This window comes from Pocillopora verrucosa, chromosome 9, assembly GCF_036669915.1.
Source record: "Pocillopora verrucosa isolate sample1 chromosome 9, ASM3666991v2, whole genome shotgun sequence".
Taxonomy (NCBI): domain Eukaryota; kingdom Metazoa; phylum Cnidaria; class Anthozoa; order Scleractinia; family Pocilloporidae; genus Pocillopora; species Pocillopora verrucosa.
The window spans coordinates 12,746,163-12,772,808 of NC_089320.1; the positions used below are offsets into that span (position 1 = coordinate 12,746,163).

Genomic DNA, 26,646 nt, shown 5'->3' on the forward strand with positions numbered 1-26,646 from the left:
TACTTCGACACGATTCAGTGCGAGAGCTATTATTGCCTCTGGTTTGACTGCAAAAACAGGTGAAGAGCCCGATGAATGAATTTGTCCTTTATGTGAAAAATAACCTAAAAAATCAGTTTTCCACGAAAAAAACTCCCTCGATTGCGGCCAAGCCATATTTCTCTAGCAGAGCATACTGTAAATTGGAAACATCGGTCGTAGCGTCACGCAACATTGCGTGATTTTTCAAACGTGACATGCAATTTTGATTGCGTCTTTAATTTTGTTGGCAACAATTAATATGAAAACGAGGCTGCGCAATACCTAACCGAGTCCGCAGTGTGAACGGTTCTTGAGCAACACATGTTTTATAAAACCATGTTTAAAAAAACTACGTTTAATGAAACTTGTTTAAATTGGTGAGAACAGGGCATTAGATTAAAGTTTATGGTTTCATTCAGACTGTTTTGAGAAACCATCCTATTTTTAATATTCTCAATTTGTACTCTCACTTCAAATATATCATTGTTATGTATACTCTGAAAATAATGCACTAAACTATCAAGAGACAGTACTTCGAGAAGAACACATGTACCTTGAAGCTACCCTCTACCATACAAATTTCTGACGTGAAAATCAAATATTTTTAATCCCATATTACTATTACAGTAATACACCCTACTGTTAATATGAAATTGGTGTAGCTTTCAAATACGAGCAACTCAAAGGCTCTTGGTACTGAAACTGTACAGTGCTGATATCCCTTTATAGCAATTTCTTGGTGAACAGTACCAGAGTAGCTTTCACTGTATTCCAGTTGATAATCAGTATCGAACACATTTAATGCTGTTGGTAATTCTGACAGTATTAAATATGCCTGTCTGGCTAATCATCACATACTTGAATAAAGCTGACTTCCAATATTCATTATTTGTACAAGATCATTTGCAGGGCTGATCCCTTGTGTGTCATTGGAAATCAAAAAACACAAACTCATTGCAACACATTGTTGTCCTGCATTCTATCCAAAAACTAACTCGTTACCTTGACTATAGGAAGCTACTATCGTTTTGTTTGGGTCAACATGTGTTGGAGGGCCAGGATTTTTTTCTATGTCTCTATTTAATTTATAGTTGCAGTAATTTGCTACATGAGCTTCATTCTTGCAAGAACACGTCAGTTTGTTACAAGAAAACAATTTTAAATATCGACTGGCACGATATTTTACCTTTCATATACATTGGCGAGTTCTTTTACGACAGTTAAACTTAAATGTCTTTTTATTCAATAGTTTTTTAGCGTTAACATAACAGTATAATGCAGATGACATGGGAATACATGGGAGAATACGTGCATAGACAAATTTTTTCTAACCTTTTTGCTCTTGTTCCTTAACCTTTTCAAACTTCGTATTGGTATTCTGCCTGGTTCACGATCGCGTCTACATACACGATGAGATTTGCGTCTATGCTTCTCTCGATTAACATTAGATAGCTCAGTTGACATAGCATGTTTCCCGATGAAAGGGTCACTCATAAATGTTCGCTAATAAAGAGATATCTCGTAAGGTTCACGGACCGACCCGTTCCGAAAATGCTCGACATCTTTTAGTGTGGGTCAACCGGGAACGATGTGAGCATATTTTGTACGCTTTTTGAGCGTCTTATACACAGTGTCTGTGCTGATTTTGCACAATCGGCTTGTCTTCTAAGTGCGGATTACAGCGAGGAGTTGTGCTCTTACAGGCCAACATTTCACGGTCTGGACCTTTAGTGCAGGCTGCGCCACATTGAAACTTAGGAGCCATTATTGACTCCCTGTGCGGTCACATTTCACGTAAGTCATTTACCGGAACGTTTTTTTATCCTGAATTTCTGTTCATACCACATGCTCAGTGAGAAAATTACTCAACCAGTCTTTTAAGTACATGCTAAGATACAATTTTTGTTAAACTGCGCGGAGAATACACAGCCACCCATGGCATTACATGTCATCGAATAAGAATTGAATAAACAATTTTTAGCCAATGAGTGAAAATATGACTTTTTGTTGCTATTAGAAAATCAAACACTGCTGTTGTCTGGAAATTCAATTTGACGGCCTCATGAAATGAAATTATTCTTTCATGTTTTCATAGCTAAACCGATCAAAGTCTCAAACGTCTAACGCCTAACTTGAAACTGCGGTTTGTCGTTAACATGGTGCTTAATGTCTATTGTGATAGATTTCAACCTTTGGGAAAGTAATCCATTGAAACTCAGTAACAAAGTGGTTTCGCTCTTATTAAAATTTGAATAGGAGCTAAGTACTTTAATGTTACAACTGAAATGTGATTAGTATTATGTTTTCCAAGTAATGCCCTGAATTGTTCAGACCTTAACATTTCATGACTTCCTTCTAGATTCTCTTCATAATGTTTCAGATAAACATTGGTATTTATACTTGGTAGCAATACATGTGTATTAGGCCTTCGTTTGGTAGACTACAACTCTTTGCCAGTTACTTGTTTGGTTTTGGTGAATTCATCACAATACTGATATACATGTACGTAGAAAGTTTTGTATTGACCTACTTCCTGACTTGTATCTTTACACTGAAATAGACTTATTTGCTCGGTAGCAAAAAGGAAGTTTTTCAATCGCCCTATGCGAGTGGAATCTTGGAGTCTTCAAAGAAAGATCCAGCCCTGACTGAAAAACGCTTTGAAAACTCTGGATAAGAGCAAGTAACTCAAAATGATTTTAACTTTATTAACGGGGTTTCGTTGGTGAAACTTCTAAATAAAATAAAAAAAACAACAACAAAACAAATTATTAACGGGGTTTCGCAGGCAGGACATCAAAATTTTGTTTAGGGGATTGGGAACTAGGAAAAATTTTCAATATGGCTGACAAATGAAATCGAACCAATATGGGCATGTTTCGCTAACCAACGCAAGGCAACAACCATACTAACCATCAATGAATTTTTCCCGTTTCGACCTTGATAACTAGGTAACTGTTTGCGATCATTTCAGCACACGACTTACCGACACATTGCCGACAGGTCACCGACAGGTTACCGACAGACGGCCGACTGCTGGCCGTCTGTCGGCCTACAGTTGGTCGGCCGACAATATCTTTCGGGAACTGTTCTTCACTTTTACCGACGAAGGGAAGCTTTTGCGGCGCAAAATCAGCACAGACACTGTGTATAAGACAGGTCACTGACAGGTTACCAACAGACGGCCAACTGTTGGCCAACTGTCGGTCGGCCGACACTTTAGTCTGCAACATTACGAAAACTGTTGGCCGACAGTATCTTTGGGAACTGTTCTTCACTTTTACCAATTAAAGTGTACTTTAGTATTCTAAATAGGCACAAGTAAATTTTCCACAAACAATAAATGTTGAGCTCATAGGGTGTGTGCAGTTTAAAGTATTTCAAAAATTTACAAGTGCTTATCATATGAGAAATCATGTTATTAATTATTCATAATGTATACATGAAAGATACACATTCACAGGAAATCAACAAACTGAAATAAATTTGACAGTATTGAGTAAATGAAGTGTGTGCCATCAAAATTTGTCCTTCAGCTGAATTCTTACTCAGGAATGCAATTTTGTTCATGTTTATCAATATACATAAAAGTATCCAAGCTTTTGTTTATTTTTGTCAGCTACTGCATGTATCAATCAGACCCTACTTTGTGTAAATCTGATTGGTTTCTAATGTGATCTATTGTTGCTGAGCCTAGTTTATTTTATTTTGTACATGAGTTATTCTTTTTCACTAATGATAAATGAAAAAGGCTCCTAGCTATTTTCAGCCGATCAAAAAAGTGTAATTTTTCATGTATATCAGTATTGTGATGAATTCACCAGACCAAACAAGTTGTAGTCTACCAAATAAAGGCCTAATACACGTGTATTGCTACCAAGTATAAATACCAATGCTTATCTGAACTATTATGAAGAGAATCTAGAAGACTGCCAAGCTTGAAGGAAGTCATAAAATGTTAAGGTCTGAATAATTCTGGCCATAACTTGGAAAATATAACACTTATCACATTTCAGTTAACATTAAAACACTAGGTTCCTATTCATATTTTAATAAAAGCGAAACAACTTTGTTACTGAGTTTCAATGGATTACTCCCCAAAGTTTGGAATCAATCATAATAGACATTAGAGTACCATGTCAACGACAAACCGAAGTTTCAGTTAGGCGTTAGACGTTTGTGACTTTCATTGGTTTAGCTATGTAAACATGAAAGTATAATTTGATTTAATGAGGCCGTCAAATTGAATTTCCAGACAATAGCAGTGTTTGATTTTCTAATGGCAACAAAAAAGTCCTATTTTCACTCATTGGCTAAAAATTGTTGATTCTATTCGTATTCGATGGCATGTAATGCCGTGGGTGGCAGGGTATTCTGCAGTTTAACTTAGCCGAGCGTAGACTGGAACCTATCTTCGACGATAGTAAACCACGTGGCAAGGGCTCTGATCACCGTGACAAACCCAGCCAGGAATAATTATCTTGGTTTATGACATAGCGTGGTTTACAGTTCGTGTAAGCCACACAACGAACCAAAACCACCTATTACGCAGGGTAACTGAACTACTACCACCCCCGTTAAAAGTTTAGCCAAGGCAGAGTAAAAAAGGAGAAAAACTCCGCTATTGCTCAATTATAAGCCATATTTGAAGCAATTTATTCTTCATCTACCTATAACTTGTGACAAATTGATAGGAAAACCAGAAAATATGAAAACAGATCGGAAATATTGTCCGCTGTTTAATTAGTTTCAAGGTTACAAACTGCGAAAAACTAGAAAATAAATAATTCACAGTTTCACTAGAAATGAACTATACGAAAAACTGAGTTAAATCATGTTATAACTACTACTTTGCTGAATATTTGACAAAAAGTCAGTTTGCTGACTACTTGAAAATATACAACGGTATTAAATCTACATCCTCTTTCGTTACTACTATCGGTTTCAATTAGGTTCCTGGTGATGATAATCACAAAGTTCCAACTCGGTAATTGTTAAAACGAAAATGATAAAAGATCAAGAAACAACAGAAAGAAATTAAGAAATGCAAGTAAGACCTGCGGCGGTTCTGATAGTTCCATCAAGTCAACGCATGAGGGCGAAGAGAAATACAATGATGCCACCGATCAATGCAATAATCACTGCTTTATCCCTGTCCGTTAGGGTTTGGGCTTGTTTTAATCCAATGGCCTTGGTGTACATGTTGCAGAAGTTCTGGCAGTTGTTGCAAAACTTGAAATAGTTCCCAAAACGTTTCATCACTGCAACTGCTTTGCCAATTAGATCCTCTCCAGTGGCTTCGATTACTCCGAGGTATTCCATCTTAGGCTTCAGAGCTTTGTCAATTTTCTTCGTCACTGGGTAAATATGTTTCCTACCGTCAATTACGATGAAACCAAGCTCTACAGAGACGAATTGCTCGTCATTTGTAGTGAGAACAATGGATTTGTGGGCACCAAAACTGCTTCCTTGAATCGAGTAAACTTTATACTTCAGCTTCGTGTTCAAGTTTGGTAATAGACCTTGTTCGTCAAGCTCGATCAGTTGCTGCTTGTATTCCTCCAAATACTCATCTGTATCGAGCATCGGTTCAGCGAATACATCATCACACAACGCCATGGCGAGGGTCTTTCCTCCTGTTACTGTAAAAAGCTGATCTTCACAGGTTGTTTAAGCCTCGAAATCTCGAAGTGAATTCCCAGTAATTCAACGCGAGCGTTATGCTAATTAGGTAAGTTGGTGCGATGCAATTGGATAATCTCGATTTCGGAGAAATTTCTCCTCGCAATTGTTTAAAAACCATCGATGCTCTTTCTCAGAAATGCAAAAATATCAATAATCCTTCTGACGCAGATGTTTCCAGAGCTCGATACGTTCCTTTATAGTTTTGACCATGGTGTTGCAAATAATTTCAGAGAAACAGAGAGTAATCGCGTCATGTTACTAAAAACAAATTCTCTTTTGCAAAACGCCGTGTTGTATGGAAAAGCTGATAAGTTCCACATTTCTGCACACTTCCGGTAGAGTAAACCTGCTTTCGGTTTCTGTTGTAATGCTTTCAAAAATATGCTAAACTTTACCTGATCGACCTGGGACCTTATTAAGTACCATTTTGTTGTGCATTCTTAAGTAAAACGCGAATTTTCTCCTTTAGGTATAATATGAGGAAAACAGATAATCGCTGCTTTATCTCCGTCCGTTAGGGTTTGGGCTTGTTTTAATCCAATGGCCTCGGTGTACATGTTGCAGAAGTTCTGACAATTGTGGCAAAACTTGAAATAGTTCCCAAAACTTTTCATCACTGCAACTGCTTTGCCAATTAAATTTATGCCAGTGTCTTCGATCTCTCCGAGGTATTCCATCTTAGGCTTCAGAGCTTTGTCAATTTTCCTCGTCACTGGGTAAATATGTTTCTTACCGTCAATTTTGATGAAACCAAGCTCTACAGAGACGAATTGCTCGTCATTTGTAGTGAGAACAATGGATTTGTGGGCACCAAAACTGCCTCCTTGAATCGAGTAAACTTTGTACTTCAGCTTCGTGTTCAAGTTTGGTAATAGATTTTGTTTGTCAAGCTCGATCAGTTGCTGCTTGTATTTCTCCAAATACTGCTCTGTATCGAGCATCGGTTCAGCGAACACATCATCACACAACACCATGGCGAGGGTCTTTCCTCCTGTTACTGTAAAAAGCTGATCTTCACAGGTTAAGCCTCGAAATCTCGAAGTAAAAGCCCAGTAATTCAACGCGAGCGTTATGCTAATTAGGTAAGTTGTGGCGATGCAATTGGATAGTCTCGATTTTGGAGAAATTTCTCCTCACAATTGTTTAAAAACCAATGAGGCTCTTTCTCAGAAATACGAAAATATCAATAATCCTTCTGACGCAGATGTTTTCGACCTCGAAATGCAAGCCACCCCAGCGATTTCCAGGGAACACGCACTTGTCGTACACGTCCGAGAAGATTAACTAGTACTTGAAGATGTCAACTTTTGAAAGTTATTCAAACGTGATGTTTTAAGTTCAGCCATGAAAATTTTTGGCTACCCGCAAAAAAACTAGCCAGGATTTATTCAATGAAATACCCTCCCTAATGCTTCGACATTGTATGTATTTACAGTGGTGTATATTCTTTAAGGGACGCCATGCGCGAACGTTTTCAGGAACACACCCCTGAAGGTCTACAAAAACCTAATAGCAAACAATGACTCTGTTCGGAGGTCAAAATAGGACAGTAGTAGAAATTCGAAGAAATAGTAATGGTAATGTTCTCGAACCAGAAAGTCTCAGAAAATCGTTATAAAGCCTTGCTAAAGGTTGATTTTCGGGAGGTCTTTCCTCTGTCAGGAAAAACACCAACAAATTCCTTTAATGAGTCTCTTAACTTTGGACTTTTATTTCAATCGTACAAGCCAAGATCTGGTGGACAGTTTACATATAGATGCCATGATTAATGCACTGTCTTCACAAAATGCTCTTTGATCGAGGGTTTTGCAGTTTGGATACAGAATTTTTAGAAATTATGAATGAACCCTGAGTAGACTTAATACTCTAAGTATGTTAGTAATGTCTTTTTTTTATTTTCACTGATATCCCCAATTAACAGTGGTAATGTCATCGTAAAGAAGATTGACTCTGAACATACACGTTGGTACTATTGTGCATCTTTGGAAAATCTATTATTATTTTATTATTATCATTATTATTTTTATTATTATTATCATTATTTTGGTAAACTTTGTTGATAAAATAACTCAATGTATATATCAACATCATTGCGGGCGCCGCTTGGGTAGTGTGGACTAGGATATAAAATATATATATATATGTACACGTTGTATAAGTTTATGTAAATCTAAAATAATGAAAAGTAACCACAAATACACTCTTGGATGAGTTAAATACACTAAAACTTCTCAATGTTGACGTACTTAAGAGGCTCATCATATAAAGCTAAAATCTGTTCTTTCAACTATTGTTACACGCACGAAAATCTCTGTACAATTTCACCTACAGTTCTGTGAAATAACCCATTTCTGGGAACGTTCAATTGTTAACCTTGCTACTTTCGGCCTAAATAACATATTCAGTTCTTTATCTAGGGCTTTGTAGTATGTACCAAGATAGTCAAAAACTATGGTGATAAGCTTCACTTTGTAACCTGGATACAAGTTCTTTATCCCCAATCTAAGTTCTACATACTTGTTCTGTTTGTACTTGGTTCTTTCAGCAATTCATTAATATTATTATTATTATCATCATCATTATTATATAACTATTACCATCAATGTAGAAATTATCAACATTACTCTTGTTTAACAAGACTCTTTTGTTTATTCAGCTTGGTTTCTTCTGTAGATAAATAGTATTTACAAATCGTCCGACGGGCTAACGACCACGCAGACTAAAGTTAAGAGCTATGATAACTCAGTGAATACTTTGATGCTCAAGCGCTGCAAATTGAATACTTATCTCCTATAATTCTGGTTTTTATCTTTATTTTCAACCTACAGTATCGATCATAGTCGTAAACATGTTCTGTTCTCCGTTAAGTTTCATACGCTTACACGAGGGTCTCAATAGAGTTAACCATAAGCCGTAAAACGGCCAAAAAAATTTGAAAAATAGGGTGTAGCTAAGGGGCTGGTCCTGGGGTGCCCGTGACCCCCCATATGTAATCCTTTTTTCAAGCAAACAACGTACATTACTCAGGTGGCGAACATTGGTGAGAACCCTCTGTTTTGACACTGTGGTTCCCCCCCCCCCCCTTTGAAAAATCCTGGCTACGCCCCTCATTATTTATCGCCCCGGAGGATTTGGGGGTGATTACACGGTTTTAAGGGGAATGGAGGAGGGATCAGTCGTTGCTAACAGAGTGCATTTGGAAATGTAGAAAGTTGACGGGAAATGAGGAAGTATCATTAGAGTATTATAAACTTACGGCGTTTTACCTAAACCTAAAACATCAGCGACGGTGATCTTCATTTCAGAAACGCGTCTCTCTCGTTACACTGTTCTCAAAGACCTTCCAGTACGCATTTTAATTAGTTCTAAGGAGTTTACTGTGGTGTCACGACGAAACAATCTCTTAAAAAGGAAATTAAAACTGTGTCTGTAACTTGAGCTTTGAAAAGCGTAGATAAACGGGTTTACTGAACAACTGAGAAGCGTAAGATACTGTGCAACGTGCCGGAGGCCTGTTAGATACGCAATCTTCATCCTGTTAAAATTCAGTATGATCAAAAGACCGTAAGGGACGAAAGCTGTGAAGAACACCACACTTAACAAGATCAGCAGGATCACCAATCTTCTCTTTTCTCTTGCTTCTTCTGGGGTTTCTGCTCTTTCACTTTTGTTGCTGCAGATTGTCTTCTTGACGTAAAGGCCGTATACAATTTGGGAATAGCAATAGGCGATAATGATGAACGGAATAAATGTCAGAACAATAAAAAGACAACTGACGTAGATTGCCAATTCTTCTAAATCTGCATGGCAAGTACCCGCTGTTGAATCATAAGAGAAGCCTGCAAACAGCGGCGTCACCATCGCTATGGCAACGACCCAAATGGCAGCGATGACGTAAGCAATGTTGCCATTAGTGAGCCTGCCGGAGTTGATAAGCGGTTTCACCAGAGCGTGGTACCTTTCAAAGGCTAGGAGAGTCATGGTCAATGACGTCACTAAGAGTGTTACTATGACGATAGTGTTGTTATAAATGAACGCGCAAAGAAAACTGAGAAGTGCCTTCGGTGAAGTGCGACGGATTTTTCCAATGAGAAAATGGATTGCCGTGAACACTAACGTAGTAACATCGGCGGCTGCCACATTTACCAGGAGGTAATTGGTAGCTGTTCGCATACTGCGTATCATTTTGACCACAGTTATGACAAGCGAGTTGCCTACAACACCAACTATGATTATTAACCAGAAGAAGACCATGTCGACATCTTCAGTGGAGCGGCCTGACTGGTTTGAAGAATCCTGTGGCGCGCTTGTGTTTGTCATTGAGCTATTATTTGATATAGAAGACATTGTGTATCTTCAGCTACCACTTCTCCGCTACAGCGGGGGTTTGGTTGTGTTTTACCTGGAACAAAGTATCAAAAAGAAAGAAAAGATGTAAAACCATTTAGCTGACTCAGCCAGTACGGAGAGATGCTTAGTGCTGATGGATGCTGTTTGACTTTCACAGAGACACAGAACCCTTCTTTGCTTGGCTGATTTGATTTCTTGACTAACACAACATCAACCTCTGATATTTTTTCAAAATATTTATTCGAAATTAACCCATATCTAACTATGAATATATGAAAGTCATAAATTTGAACTGCGGATAAAGACGTGATCTTCGCAGTGATGAACACTACTTAAGCAGTAGCGAAAGTAAGGCCTGAAAAGAAATTCAGGCCTGTACGGGATCCATGACCCCTGCGATACCGGTGCAGTGCTCTACCAGCTGAGCTAACACCAAATAAACCCGTTAAGAAGTGAATAAATGACTGTGAATATATGAAAGTCATATGTTTGAACCGCGGATAAAGACGTGAATATAAAAGCGATCTTCGTATTAATGAACACTACTTGTGCAGTAATGAAAATAAGGCCTGAAAAAAAATTCAGGCCAGTACGGGATTTGAATCTATGACTCCTGCGATACCGGTGTAGTGCTCTACCAACTGAGCTAACGAGCCAACTGAGAGCTGAATTTTTTTTCAAGCCCTATTTTCACTACTGCTCAAGTAGTGTTCATTACCGCGAGGATCGCTTTCATACTTACGTCTTTATCCGCTGTTCAAATATATGACTTTCATATATCACAGTCGTTTGTTCATCAATTCACGGTTTTATTTGGTACCAACATAATGACCTCCCCCAGCTTTCATACTCATCGCCCATACCTACAGAAGCAACAATTTTTAGCCACTTTTTGCCTTTTAAAGTGGAGAACAACAAATCAGTTATAATCCGGGTCAATCAAAGGACCGCAATACTGAATGTTGTTATTGGTCAAGCCCAAATATCGCAGATTCCTTCAGAAAAAAACTGTACTTAAGAAGGGAGGGTAGAACAAACTAGAAATGTTTCACAAAGAGGCGTATGTTAACGTATTCTATTTACTAGAGGATCGATCAAAAATTGGAATCGTTTCTATTAACCAAACTCATTATCGCATTGAAAAATAAAATTTTTCGAAAATAAATAAATGTTACCCTCAACACCTCTCAGGGATTTGCAGGATTTTTTGAGCAGAAATGAAGATGTTGTTTTAAAACTTGAATCGAAACGGTATTCTTCAATAAGTTTTAGTAATTCGAACTAAACATCACGGCTCTGTATGATATTTTAGAAATTTCTCCAAATTTCCTCTCGAAGATCCTTTAAAACAGTCTAAAATGATACTGCAACTATTTCAGTTCTCAGGAAATTACATGGGCCCTTCCGTTTTCTTCTCCAGATCCACATTCTATCTTGACCGTCGATAAACAAAAAAAATAAACGTATAAAAGCGAAAAATATAAATAAACAAGTGAAAAAGGCGCTAGCTAATCAACGTTGGATAAAAGAGCCTAGAAAACTGAGATTCGACGGTAAGATAGTTAAAAACCAATTACTCGCAAAACTACGCTGTAGATCTGAATAGTAATGATTACTTTCATTAAAAAAATTTCCTTTCATGAGAGAAAAAAAAGCGAAACAATGCTAAGTATCATGATTTGTGTTGCAAAACGAACACGAACCCACAACCTTCCTCCAAGGTTTATCTGCTGGCAGATAATGTAATTATTTTTTTAAACATACATGCTCTGGCAATGAGATAGCGAAAACATATTGACGATAGCATTTACGGTATTCCTAATAACAGCGACACAGTCAAAATATAACTTTCAGGTGACAAAAATACGAAACACACTCAAAGCTTACAATTTTTCTCTTTTTCATGTTTGCGCAACCGTCGAAAAGCGAGCCCCTTCGATAAGTTCATTGCCATGTACAAAGTGAGGATACAAGGTAAAATCCATAAATTCTACTGACGAAAATCATTGTAATCAATGATGAACTCTACAAAGCTTTTTGTGAATGAAAATGAGATCGCAAAGTCAGTTCACCATTCAACGAGTTCTGAGTGTTAAGATCACAATTTCTCTGAGGCAAAGTCATAGCGCCTTTGATTTTGCTTCCGGTGTTATTAGAATTTGGCTAGAGTCTCAAGATATAGCCCTAAATCAACTTATTTTGGTGACGGCTTCATTAAATAAGAAAATTTGGGCCAATCTTACCTCTTGATCTCGGTTTACAGAGAGCTTTCGAAGTTCGTATCTGTGTGCGTTTGACGTTTTCCATGCCTCGCACTTATTATGAATGAAATTTTTCCTAACATGTTAGTGTTTTAATGAACGGAGGAAGTAGGAGACAACTTGTCAATGTTTCGATGCCTCTTCTGTCGTAATGAGCAATAATAGATATTGCCGCGGTACATATGGATCTGCATTTCCCGAAATCTAGCCTATGGAAAAAAGTTTCGATCTGTCGATTTAATTCTTAAAGTTTTCTCAAGGCAAATTTGACTGCCCTGAGCAAAATGGGCCGAAAACATGTATGGTAATAAAATTGGCGGAAAGGTAAATTGCTCGTGGTCTCTTTTTTAAAATTCAGCGAGTGCCGACATGTCGCAATTTAGGATGAAATTTTACAGCTGCCGAGTCATTACGAGAAGTCATGGAAAATGAATTTATACTATGACCCTAGATAACAAGATTCCGCATCGTACACGAAGGGATCCCACTACGTTTTAGGTTGCAAATTTGTGATTTCAGTCTTTTCGTTTAGCACTGTCCTCAGCTATACCATTCGTTTCCTTTAAATCCTTTTTTATTAATTGTGATAACAGAGTGTGAGCACTTGGAGGAGTACTCAAGTACATTAGCCTAAAATCAGATGTTGTTTACATCCTTGTAATGCATTTTAACCTGATAACCACTTGGAGCTTTCATTTCGGCTAAAGATGTGTTCAATCATAATGTAGCTCTTCAAATGCTTGTTTCCGCATCATACACGAAGGGACCCCACTACATTTTAGGTTGCAAATTTGTGATTTCAGTCTTTTCGTTTAACACTGTCCACAGCTATAAGATTCGCTTCCCGGTTTTAAATCCTTTTTTAAATTGTGGTAACAGAGTGTAAGAACTTGGAGGAGTATTCAAGCACATTAGCCTAAAATCAGATGTTGTTTACTTCCTTGTAATGCATTTTAACCTGACAACCGCTTGGAGCTTTCATTTCAGCGAACAATGTGTTCAATTATAATGTAGCTCTTCAAATGCTTGAGAGACCTTTCCTTTTTCTACATAAGCTCTTTATGATTTTTGATATGCATAAATGCTCTCAATGTTAAACAAATTGACTTGTATTGTTGTGGCTAAAGTTTCCTCGTAAGGGGTTATGTTCATCTAAAGGCAAACTTCCAAAATTCTCAGATTTCTTTAAAATAATCTCGCTATGTTATTTGAGGCGAAACTTCCGCTAATTTTTATTAAAGCCATGCATACGTCGGATCAGCTACACAAATTTGTCACAATATCAGTAGTTATTTGGTTGGTAAACTTTCAAATTAATAGTTGAATTTTTTTGCCGAAGATTTAACAATGCCCAGAAAGGATGTTGTTTATCCTACACCTTTAAAGAATTGGACACACTAACCGACGAGGTATGACTTTCAAGAAGACCAATATCTAGGTGAAAACTAGATCTTTACCGCTGTCCATAATTTTAGTGTTTCTCTTTAGTGGCAAAGTATACCCTTGAATTGGCACAAAAAAAGAAACCTAACTTTATGTAAAGACTGCGCAATAAATTACTCATGAAAGATTATCTTTTTCTTTTGTTCTATACTCCTCAACAACATTAGAATGAGTTTTTTATTACAAAATCATCAGAATAATTTATGCCTTTTTGCGCCATCGGCACCCACGCGAGCAAGGAAAAATAGTAAAGTGAAGGCTACACTTAAAAAGGAACAGGAATAAATAGGAATACAGAAGATTAGGCAGATTTTGCATTTAGTTTTAGAGTTCTAAATATGCCCAAATGATTCCGTAGTTTCTCTTGAGTCGACCCAACTTGAATCTAATCACCATCATCAGTTTTGAATTACATCCTCGAGACAGAATTTCAAGAAACCGAAGAATCATAAAATTTGTGTTGAATTATCGAAGTATTTCAATTTTGAACGAAATCCGATAAGAACTTGGTAGTGATGTAGTCTGGATTTCATTCTTTTGATTGTGAACCAAACTCTAGGCTCTCGAACCAACGGGATTAAATAAGATAAGAAGAAGAAGGCGAGTTTATTCGTACAAATGCGCTTATGTTTGTTTTCTGCTTTTCTAAAAGTTTGTTTTTTAGACAACACAATGCTTGAAAAAACACATTTGCATCTTGAGACTAAGCAATTTTGTCATTAGTATATCAGGTGCCCCGATCAAATATAGCAAACTTTAAATTGCCTTTTGCTTTTTCGCTAAGACCAAACCAATTAATCCTATTATCTAATTCAGAAAGTAAAAGAAAAGATAGAAAAGGCTAATTTTTCGTTTCGGGTTTTACATTGAGGTCAATTTCCATCTTAAAAAGTGATTGGAAATCTCAACCTAACATCATGTAACAGATCAAAAGGTAAAAAAAACTAGCGCACTCTTTCACAAAGTGAATGCAAATTGAAGCGAATTCTACAAAGCAAGAAGGAGCAGTAGGTAAGGGGAAAGAAAGAAGAGATATTGATTGATGTTTTAGCTTTAGAAAATTAGTTGAAATATTTTGCCTCCAACAGTTTTAAATCTCTTTTAATCATGCTGGCACGGGCTTAAAGCCAAAATTTTTTTCCAGAAAACCTACACGAACAGTTTTAAGTTTTAGAAAATGGGATGTCAGCAGTCTCTATAAATACATTTTTACGTCTAGATACTCTGAAAAATCTGTGTATATCGAAAAAAATTCACATCATAGGAGAGAAGAGTTGATATTTCTATCGTTTTGATCTGATCTTAAATAAAAGCTGAATATTTGGCAGGTTACGCTACTTTTTGAAGAATTCAAATCTAAATGTAACAACGTTTTGACTGACAAATAAGACCTTGGCCTGAAGTATAAATTTCACACAGATTTTAAAGTGATAATATTAATTTGTCCCACGCGCGTGGGATCGGATCAATCAGGCGATTAAGTTTTCTTTAATCTTCACCTTCTAAACATCGGAAACAGGGCTACAAATCAATAACGTTGGACTGATATTCTCGAGGGTCAACCGACCACCGACGATTGCAAAAATGTTCGTCAATTACATTCAGTTCGTGATAACGAGTCGCCTGCGCATCAAAGTCAGTCCTTTCAATCCTCGGCCTGTCGTGAGGGTTTTGAGCAACACTGCGCTCTATCAACCAGCATTGCGCATGTACTCATTTATGTTACCGTCACCCTTGGAACATTTCATTGTCGTTGTAGTAGTAGTAGCGGCTGAGAATTAATAGAAAATTACCTGATAAGCAGAAACAGCTTCAGGGGAGGTTGAATCACTCTACGATCGAAGAAGACGCAAGAAAAGTTTTCAATTTGAACATATCGATAAAAACTGGTTTTTAATCGTGTCGTGAGATTTTAACAGCCGAAATTTTAATCTTTTTAGGCTCATGTATTTTCCTATAGGTATCCTAGGGCAAATATCCGGCTTAAGTTCTGAGGTAAACTTTATAGAGAGGCTTCAGCTAAGCTTAATTAAGACTAGGCAAGGTCGAACCTGACTTTATAATCTTACATGGGCGCTTGGTGGAAAGAAGAGAATACGATATTCAGATTGATTGACTGAAAACGAGTCTTGAAAAAATCGTTTTTTTTTTTTTTTTTTTTCGTAAACTGGAACCTTTCAAGAGTAGTTATTTGCGTCAAATTAAATTCATTTTCGTTAGTGATTTTGACGAACCAAGGCGACGTAACGAACTAAAATACCAGCGGCATCAGGAGTCCGTCATAGTCAAGTACTAAGTTCTCACGAATTAACCTTGAGAGAAGGAACAGATTCTAATCGAAAACTTTAGCAAATCGATAATAGTTGAGCGTGGCCTGTACTCTTATCGCCAGTGATATTCGTCATCAGAGTGTTCAAAATGTTATGGATACACAGGGCACAGTCGAGTGGGTCCAAAACAAGTTTTGATAATTGTGATGACGAAGATCGTTGTGGACAAGAGTACAAACCAGGCTGAACCACTGTCGATTTGTTTTTTTACCACAATATCGACATCAAACAAAGTGATTCTTCAGTGCTTGACCAAGATCGGAACACGTTGACGCGAACAGCTATGTCTATACTCTTATACACAAAGGTAAACTGGCCAATCAGATTGCAACATTGCTGTCAATTGTGTTAAAAAAAAAGCAGTATAACGAGATTCCTGTCCTTCCCACCATAAAAAAATATTACCACTGTAGGAAGGAAATGCCAAATAACAGTTTGCTGACGTAGCAAAGAATCCGAATGCAAACGCAGATGATTCTGTTGAATTGGGGCTTTCTTTTTTGAATTGAGCGAAATTTTATACAATCCACAAACGATCACTTAGATTTGATTTCTACATCAGATAACGAAAGAAAAAAATATCAAAAGCCTAAAGTTCGTTGTAGCTGTATGATTAAGTTGCAATACTTACTTCTCAACGCAAAAAGAGACCAAAAACAAACAGACAAATCGCAATGATAAACAGTGGCCTGATTAAATTTTTTACATTGCGAATTGTATCCCAGTATCACCTAATTTCTCTCAGTAGTAAGCCTGATGCAACGCTATATTCTCATAACTAGCAAGAAAAGAAAAGTACTTGGGCGGTGAAGAGAATTGCTTTGTACCATTGTAATTTGAATTTGAATTAGATTTTCATTTGGAATTATTATTAGAAGCATCAGAAGTACCGAGCAAAAATGCAATTTTTTTCCATTCTGTAAGAAGAAATTAATTCCTTTCGGCTTTCTAGAAAATTTTCTCCTAAAACAACATAAACACCTTATTATGATTGTCACGAAAAATCACTCGTGCATTTTCCTCTGAGTGCATCTAACGTACAGGTAAACAACACTTGTAAATCGTTCACCTCAAGCCGGTACTGGCCGGAGAAGTTTATTTTCCGCGGTTAATGTTGGTAAAATTTGATAGAGCTTACCTTGAGTCAGAGTATATCCCTCAGCTTCAAATATGATCCACTTTCTACGATCACCTTTTTCGACAAAAAGCGTTGGCTTCCCGCATCGCTAGCTTTGGCTATTATAACTCAAGAATTTAAACTCAGCACATCGAACAATCTCGAAGATTTTCTTTCAGAATTTTTGTCTTTGTTTCTGCATCCAGCAACACTTAGTCCTGCAGGAAGTATATTTGCTCAGATGAAGTTGGAGGCTTTATACTCTATTGCATATAGTCTCAGATCCTTTTGTAATTTTTACAAAGCGGGAGATTTGGAATGACAGTCACGTATAGATGGAATAATGTCTGTGTGTCACCATCCCGACAGAGAACACTGTTACTCTCTATTAAAAGCAAGGTCTACAATTGGTTGAAAAAAATCGTCACGCCTGGTAAACATCAGGCATCCAGGAACTTTTCAAATGATTACGGTAAAATGCATATCCGGGATCACGTAGAGGGACATCTGTCTTCTGAGCGCAGATGACGTACGTGCGATGGCAGTTTCATTGTTATTTGTGGTCGATTTTACGTGGAGATATGAATTTAATTATGAAAAAGAAATTGAGTCACGCTTCATATTTGGCCAATTTCTAACTCGAATCATCAGAAAAAAAAACGAGAGCGAAAAAGAATCGGTCAAAAAAATAGTTGGAATTTATAAGATGCCCCCTAGGCCGATGGAAGAGCGTGATTATTGGCACATTAAAATTTATTTACATCGAATCAGATCGAATAAAGAAAACGAAATGGACAGCGAAATCACCGTCATACAAACAAATTAAATTTTGATAGATTGTGGTTCAACCTGATAATTTTTCACGGAAATTCGCTTTGTTGGTTTCTAAATGTTGGACAGCGAGCGTACGCTTTTCGTAAAAGCCCACTTATTTTTAGTTTGAATGATTATGCATTTTTGGATGTTTGGATGATTTTTTCTATTTGGAATTAGGAACATATGCTAATTACACCGTAATGAGACTCGACTTTGCTATTTTTTCGTAAGCGGTGAACGTTTCTTTGGGAAAGCTCTACGCTGTCAATGCATCAGTCGGCCCCAAGTCGCCGAAAATTTGCAACTGAAAATTCAGAAAGATAACCGATCTAGTACAAATGTGCTAGCGTCTAACGGATGTGAATTAGGGTTACTAATTTTGTTACAAGACAGGGTTTCAGATCATTTTTTCTTTGACATTAGCGATTTTCATCAGCTGAACCCATTATGCCGCGGTTTTCCTCGTCTTTCAGGGCTTAAAACCTTTGCAATAACAGTCATGCCAGCAGATGGAGCAAATTCGGCTAAAACTATAAGATTTTTTTTTTACAGTCCTTTTGATTTCGCCTTTAAAGTTTCCCTTTTTTTGTACAGGCTAACAATGTTTTGAGAAATGTTCAGTGTAACCTTAAAATAATTTTCAGCGAAAAGAATGAGATGTGAATGACATTACCTTTTGCTGTCATGTCAATATAAATAACAATAATAAAAACGGTAAATTATAATAATGGCATAATAATATTATTAATAGTAACAGTAATGATGTTTACTGAATCCAACTCGCCAAGGTGGTTTTCAATTTGAAGTTACCCTTCAGAAACACAGGATGAAGCTGTGGACTAACCATTACGTTAGCGGAAGTGTGGTTGCCGTTTTAAAATAGTCAACAGACAACAGCAGCTGTACATATGGTCTTCAAATATGTTGATTTACTGCTGATTATAAATGTTGCATGACTTACCTTAGAAGTCGCGGAATATGTAGTTTGTTGACAGCTATGCAAATAAGTTCCAACAGCCCGAACAATAATGATAAGGTCGCCACTAATTGAATTTTCCCGGTGAAAGAGCAAAGTCGATGTTTTACTTGCTGTGTTTTCTATAAAAAAAAATAAAGCAAGAAAGAAAACGAAAAAGTAAATAAATAGATTTGACGATGGTGCCGTTTTACAGAAGTATATTCTCGCCAAATATATAGTCTCGTATATATATAAATGCGCACGCTCGAATTTAATTTTCAAAGGTTCAGGTGATAAATTTAGACATAAACTTGACGTTACTGGCGACACGTTTGCTTAAAAGCAACACGTTCTTTGATAAAAAAAATATTTCTATCAAAGGAAAAAGCTCTTTCTTGCGTACGATAAAGGAAAAAGATGCCAAATTTTCTTCAAATGCAATAAAAGTGGTAGAATATAATGCCGGTACAAGTTAGGCCCGGCCAATTTGGTCGTTTCTTCATTTTTTGGAGGAATCAACCACCTTTTCGTAGTAGGAGAGCAAAAAAGCTTTACGAATCTTACGAATCTTAGACGAGTGTTACTGGTAAATCGCAACATTATTCAATAAAAGGAATAAAGAGATCCTTTATTACAGAGCCTGATTTTGGTCTTTGCAGACATTTCGGAAGAGCATTTCTTTCCCAAGACGTCTGCAAACACCAAAAACAGGCTCTGTTTGAAGGCATCTCTTTATTTCTTTTTTTTATGGTAGAGTCGTTAGACAACTTAATTTCTAAATTATTCAACACGTTAAAGTACTTGATTTATCCCGTGTAACTAATACATCATATGTTTTCTTATAGAAAATTATCCGTCCTCTCCTAAGGATCCTTTGTTGAACAAAAACTTTTCATTTTTTTAACAAAAAAACTATTAAATTTATTCTGGGTGTTTTAAAGGTTCGGCGATTAAGAACTGTAAACAAAATGATCCTTTCTCCCTACTGAGCGACCTCAAAAATGAATGAATTGAACATTCAATATGATTTTCGTAGGTACGTTGGTGAAACTGATTAGAAAAATTGATTTACTCGGCCAGCACATGCTTTTGATAACGTCAACTATCCACGTACATGCGGTAAATAACCATTGCAACGGAGTTGGATGTGATTAATTTAAGCCTGAAATAACCTAGAGAAGACAAAATTAGAATTATTTATCGATCCTTACTACGATAGTATCAACAAGTATTTAGAAATTTACGTGGCAAGTTCCTCAGACTTACGCTTTAGTTCTATAAAAAGTGCCCACGTAACGAAAGTCGGCAAAGAAAAATTCGTTGCTCTCTTGAGAACCAAAATGAAGCACGGACGGTCTCATGAACACGTTTCATCAAACGAAGTTTTTCTGTGGGAAACAAATTATTCATAAGTATACTCAAGTCACCAAAAAGAGACAACTGTCATGGTGTGATGTTTACTCGTCGTTTATTTATAGCGAAAAAAATTATTAAAACGACAAATAATTTGAACGAGGCTTTCGAACTGTGACGTAACCGTGTCAATATTTTCGTGCGTTTCGAGGGGATTTTTCGTTAAAAAAATTGTTCTTTACGTCCTTGACGAGATGTGTTGGATATCTCTTACGTAAAGATTAGAATCGGTATGGTAAGTCGTGGGCTATTTTTTAAGTCAAGTGGTACAAATTCATACGGTAAAAAAATTCTTGCGTATTAGGGCAGTTGGGACTCACATTTTTTTACAAGTTTATTCACCTGGAAAAAGGTCCAAATTCCTCAAAACAAAACGCAGTGAGAAGACGATGCATTTGGTTTTCAAGAACCGTAATGTGCGGTCACTGAGTTGTAATGAATGCGTTCGTAATCATGTTTGTAACAAAATAACATTAACGATCGAGAGCTTAATTACAATAATTATATCCTTTCATTATTTGTTGACAACGCTACGAGACACTATGAAATGATCTCGTCTTTTTTTTTTTCTCTCCCTCTATCTCTCTTTTTCTCTTTTACTGGAAGTGGAGCCCCCTTGAAGACTGACACAGTTTAGAATACATTATACGCTATCGAGGGAAGAGGCGAAATATTTGTCTTGAACCGACGTTCTAATCCAAATTTACCAACCCATCTGGCAGCTAGGTAGATGCAAATCATGTCACACGGTTGCTTGGTTTCTAATCTAAAGATGCAATATACATGTAATGTGCGGGGGAAGAAGACTTGTCATCTCGTTCCTCCGTTTTTCTTCATATTTCATATGTAAGACGACCGTTGCAATTGCTTGAAAAAAGGAAGAGGGCGAAAAGCAATAACATTCCGCTGTGGGGGCGTTTGCGATGATATCACTTTTATCATTACAAATAAAAACTCTGATGCATAATAGACTTCTGTCTAAATTTATGAACAATTTAAGGTAGCTTTGAACTTGCGATACAGATCTTTTAACAAATTTCAAGAGGATGAGAATTCATTTATTGAGTTGTGTAGGGATGTACAAGGTCGGTTACCTTTTAAAAATTTTACACGCTGCACGCAAAGAGAGAATATTTCAAACTCTGCTATAATCTTTTCTTTCTTTTACAGAAAACTGACCATTTCACGTCGTATCTCTTATCCCATCAACCCCTCCCCTCTCCTCTTAGTAGTGTTCATGGCTTACCACTTCCTCTTCTGCAGTTAAGCGAGGAAACCTCTTCAAGTTAACCTAGGATAACAAGTTACATGCTGATTTTAATTCTCAGAAATAAGACTGGGGCTTTAGCCAGCTCGCTTTCAAGCCATCAAGCCTAAAAAATCTGAATAAAAGAGTGAGTTGTATATCTATCTCTGATGTTTTTGACATAGGTTGAGGTGAGTGGAATGCATATAAAATAGTTAAAAGACGACCAGTTGTCTATTTTGAACACACTGAAAAGATTATCGTCAGTATGACGTAGTCACCATTCGCCATTCCGTTTGAGTTGTCTCAATAAAATATAACCTGTCTGTAAGGAGTTTGTTGCGAGTGGGATGCATCCTGACTCGTATTCCAAAACATCGTGGGAGAGCCTTGGATATATTGTAAAGTTCGTACCTATATTATTTTAATTTATTTTAACCATGTTCGTGTCCAAATTTGACGCAACGTTCTACGTAAGCGAGTTTGTGTTCGGCCATAATTTTTAGAGTCGGTCTCTTCACCCTTTCTCTCCCAAGATCTCATTGGTAACTCTCTTTACCATCTGTTATACAGGTTTTATGAAATTATTTCGGAGAGTTTGGTATTGGATCAACTAATAATCCCCTGGTTGATCTTTTCTTTATTCTCCTAACTTGCCTGCTTGATATTGCGTTGATGTTGTAACGAGAAATTCTATCTTGCTCACTCCTGGGGATTTAAGGGGTTGATGTTTTCAAAAGATATAATTCTTGGAGAATAAACGCGATGGAGGAACTTTTCGTTAGTTGAAGTCTTACACTGATCTTGATGGAAATAACTAGCAAGAAACGTCAGCGATATTAGACGGGAATTTATTTTATATCACACAGGTGAAAAAGAGATGCTCACCTGCTTCTGTCCATTAGCCAGTCATCTTTAATGGATTCAAATTTCAATTTATTTTGTGGACAGAATAAAACAAAAGCGTCGTAAACAGATATGCAGCCAGGATCCTTTTATCCTGCTTTGTTGATGCTCACTTCATTGTAAAAAACGCGATTGAGTCACCAATACCGTTCTTGACTCTCCATAAAAGCTTGCTGGAAAATTCAAGAGGCCAACTAAATATCGGTTTAATTTAGAAGTCAATGCAAAAAGTATTAATACGAGAAAAGACTTAGATAAAATAAGAAATATGGGAGACTTCTTTATGTTTCAATCGAATAAATTGAAAAATCATCGTCCGCCTTGCTCTTTCTTGAAGCTACGTTCTTCAATGTTGTTATTGATCATGTTTGTTTGCAAAAATTGCGTTTCTTTTAAGATAAATTTTCGATTATGTGTCCTCATTTTTAAAAGGTTTGCAAAACCTTTAAACAACACAGATTTTTTTTCTTTAATTTAGAAAAGCTTTCAGAAATGTTCGATATTTTGCACTGTCTAACAGTTTTCATCACTCATCATGAATTTGAGGTTTATGAATTGAAAAAAATTATTGAAAACCATCAGACTGCAATTTATTCTAGAAGTCTATTCGTTTTACTAAACACATTGCCCAGGGAAAAGTAACAAATCTGCCATAAGTGATTTCATACTTGGTACGAAGAGACATCATTTTAAACTTAAAAGGGAACAAGATAAATTCCAATTTTCCCGGTAACTTTGCCAAGCAAAATTATCTTGCCAAAAAAGCAGGCGGCCAAATCCAGACTGAGAAACTAATTTAGGAATGTTTACATAATATCTATGTATAAAAGAAGAAAATTCAAGCAAAAAACAAATTTGCCCGACCAATCAAAAAGATCTACCTACCTAATAAAGGAAGTATGTTACTTAATATTCTTGCTGATTATGCATTCAAGGCAATCGTAGGTAGAGAAAGATATGATGACTTGACACTGGAGAAAATTAGCTTTGCTGTGTAATATTTCATGCGTTAACTTACAACATTTCCTTGTGATATTTCATGAACTAACCTAAAAGCTTTGGAGTGATTTAAGGGGGTTCACCGTTTGAAGTAGCAGAAATGTAAAGAGGAGCCAATAGAAAGTAAAATTGGATGGTTCTAATATTCAAGAAAAATTTTCAGTGGTGTGGAAAGTGAAGTAATTGTCACGTCCTTTTGTAAGTTTTGCAGAGACTGAACCATCTATATGGTGGTTTGATAAACTTGACAGATTTTTTTCGGCTTTAGCCGTTTCCAATTAAATTGACATAAATTTTGTGATATGTTTCTCAATTTTGAGTGAAGTATGGTTTTAATTTCCTTGACGGACCATTTTACGCTGTCATTCTTAAGTCAAAGACATTTTTCGAAATTATGCATTTAGTTCCACTGGGATGAAGGCAGCTGGATCATAGTCATTGTAAAATACGTTGCACGATTTTTTTTTTTTTAAATGTCTTCCCTAACCTTTTTTGATTGAGTGAAACTGGTCCGAATTCAGGCGCTATTAACCCTATGTTTACTTTCTATATTTCTTCTTTCCGCCCAAAGGATTGTTAAAGACAAATTAAAAATCCTTATTTAAAACATTGAAGAAAAGATCGCCCTAAAATTAATGAAAAGAAAAGATCAAAAACAAGGCGTGGGCTTGTTTTCTTTTGCTTTTTTTTATTTTTTTTATTTTTTTTTCGGTTCCATGGTCTTATCCACATCTCTCCTAAAACGAAAGCTGATCTACACTCTTTCATGTAGTGTTTTATTTGGTATTATAACTGAAAAATCAAAAAACCGTGACTAAGAAGCCAAAAAGGTAAATCCAAAACTTTGCCCTGGTAAGAACAACTTACTCTAGTTTATGTTTCTTTTAGTGTTAAATACTGATTTAAAAGACTTACCTTCAACCTCGAAAAAGCAGCAGAAAGTTGTTTTGCAGTATTTAAGCTGGGGCGACAATGATTAATTGACTTCTGGTAGCACAAGAACATATATTGCTTTTTTCCAAAGTTCACATTATTGCACCTCTGCTATTGTCCAATAGGAGATCATTTTTTAATTAAAACTGAATCATTACCCGGAGACATTTGTCTGCTGACTGGAGACACTTCAGACATACCATAAATTTAGGTAGATTTCAAAGGAAACCGTGTTTAGAAATTGGCATAAGGAACCTTAAACTGTTCAACACATTTTACCAAACTTGTGCCATCATTGTTCAGTTAATTTTATACATAAACAAGGTAGATCTTATCTGTAAACTCAGTACACAGGAGCAGCAGAGACTAACAAATCAAATTAAAAAATGTTCTTGAGGTTTCCAAGAGATCACGCAGAGATAAAACTCTAATCTGGCCTTTACCGCGAAAGTCTTTTTCATGTGCCGAAACTTAAGATTAAAAGCATTTCTGATGTCATTCGAAATTCGATTTTCGACCAGAACTATATCCGCTTGTGAACCTGATGGTAGTTAGGAGTGTTAGAGATTTATCCCGTGTTGTTAAAGGCAGATAGTCACCAAAAACAGGCCGCGAGAAAAATGGCATCTCAGAAACCCACAAGTCAGATTTTGTTTCGAGCATGACGTCATGGGCACGAAAGGAAAACACAGGTGAACACAACTGTAAAACGTATGGGGCCTGGGCGAGAAAATAAATTTTGCCGCCTGCGCTCCAATTTCCCACGCCATGTTTTTCAGGCTTTTACAGTTAAAAAAAAAATGAAAGTGAAGTCCTCTCTATTGACACAAGAGATTATATAAAATCTCTTGACTGAAGGAAACTTGTTTAATTCGCTATTTATGAAATTTGACCTTTTGTATATTTTAAAGGAGTCTGGAGATAAATCCCAGCGTTCCGATTGGTTCTTTCTTGATCGGGATTCTGCCCTACGGACCGCTTCCTCGGAAACGATCATCAGTCGTCCATTTTTGTTTACGCGGCCGGCACATTTGATATTTGCATCAAAGACTGTGAAGTTCATCATGGAAAATACTTTCATCCTTCGCAAAACCAAATGATTTGATTTTAGAAAGAAGCAGCGAACTTTTCATTATCCGCAGGAAGTGCAGTTTTGTGCGTAATAAAGCGATGAGCTGCGAAGCTTGGGAAGGAACATGACTTATTTCCAAGCACTTGCGATTTCTTCGCTCATCGCTTGGCGAACACAAAACCATAAAGTGCATACAAAACCGGCAGCCAGCCACACAGGCTGATGTGTAGTTGTATATGAAACAACCATAAACGAAATCCAGGAGGCCATAGATGATTATATAAACAAACAGTAATATGCAGACACAACTGATTTGTATTTTATAAAGAAGCAGACTATCATTCACGGGGCGAAGTTTTCATTCACCTCAAGATCCGATTGAAATTGTGATGAGACCTGCGCAACAAGCGGTTTTATGGGTAATATCGCGATGATATTTTCCGACACTTGCGATTTCTACCCTCATCGCCTAGCGAACAAAAAAAAACAAAGTGCACACAAAACTGCCAGCCAAGCAGGCTACTCGTGATGTAGCATTTGAAACAACCATAAACGAGAGTCAGATGGCCATAGATGATTTTATAAACAAACAGAAATGTGCAGAGATAAATTAGAAGCTGACTTCTCTTACTGATCCTTCCTCTCTTTTGTTTTGCTTTCCTCTGAAATTATATTTCTTTACAAAGTGATTATGCGCTAAAGTTGTTATCAATTTTTATTTTGGTGTACAGTGTCCCATGTTCTTAAGAAATGCGGCCTAGGTATAGATGTTGTCTTACAGTGGCATTCCTTAACACTCATTTTTATGTTACATGTACAATGAAGAATTATTTAACATCCTTAACGTTATTACGTTATCGACTGTGTAAAAACTAAATACCTTGTGGTTACAGCTCGGTCTTTCGCTCAGGTGAGGACATTCAGTAAAAATCACAGGACAGAGACTGAAGATTAATGTAAAGGCGAACAGCGGTGAGATTGGCTCTACACTAAACTGGCTTCGGCGATAAGAAGCTGCATCAGGAAACCACAATACTTTCCACACGAAGCTAAAAGTAACTAAAAGGAAATCTTCATAATCCGGCCAGCGCCATAC

General features: G+C 36.8%; 4 protein-coding genes across 10 annotated transcripts in view; 1 reads left to right on the plus strand and 3 right to left on the minus strand.

The window, feature by feature from the left end:
- Positions 1-26,646, plus strand: part of LOC136276713 (ultraviolet-sensitive opsin-like) — a 60,446-nt gene that overhangs the window by 3,917 nt on the left and 29,883 nt on the right. The window lies entirely within an intron of this gene.
- On the minus strand, positions 4,671-5,753 carry LOC131798842 (uncharacterized). The gene has a single exon (XM_059116500.2). It carries the CDS (start codon positions 5,638-5,640, stop codon positions 5,107-5,109), a length of 534 nt encoding a protein of 177 aa, XP_058972483.2. The 5' UTR covers positions 5,641-5,753; the 3' UTR covers positions 4,671-5,106.
- On the minus strand, positions 6,147-6,753 carry LOC136283495 (uncharacterized). Its single transcript, XM_066172455.1, has one exon. The coding sequence runs from the start codon at positions 6,678-6,680 to the stop codon at positions 6,147-6,149; it is 534 nt and encodes a 177-aa protein (XP_066028552.1). The 5' UTR covers positions 6,681-6,753.
- LOC131798876 (galanin receptor type 1-like) overlaps positions 8,122-26,646 on the minus strand; it is a 31,561-nt gene continuing 13,036 nt past the window's right edge. For 2 of the 6 annotated variants that reach the window (XM_059116540.2, XM_066171882.1), the window contains exons 2-5: positions 21,641-21,685; positions 20,248-20,369; positions 18,985-19,121; positions 8,122-10,108 (exon numbers count right to left, since the gene is read on the minus strand). In XM_059116540.2, the coding sequence (XP_058972523.2) occupies positions 9,028-10,053 (1,026 nt within the window). In that variant the 5' untranslated portion in view covers positions 10,054-10,108; positions 18,985-19,121; positions 20,248-20,369; positions 21,641-21,685 and the 3' untranslated portion in view covers positions 8,122-9,027. Of the gene's footprint in view, positions 10,109-12,299; positions 12,367-17,228; positions 17,479-18,984; positions 19,122-20,247; positions 20,370-21,640; positions 21,686-26,646 lie in introns of those variants that run through there. The other 4 variants (XM_059116541.2, XM_059116543.2, XM_059116539.2 and 1 more) reach the window with 4 other exon arrangements.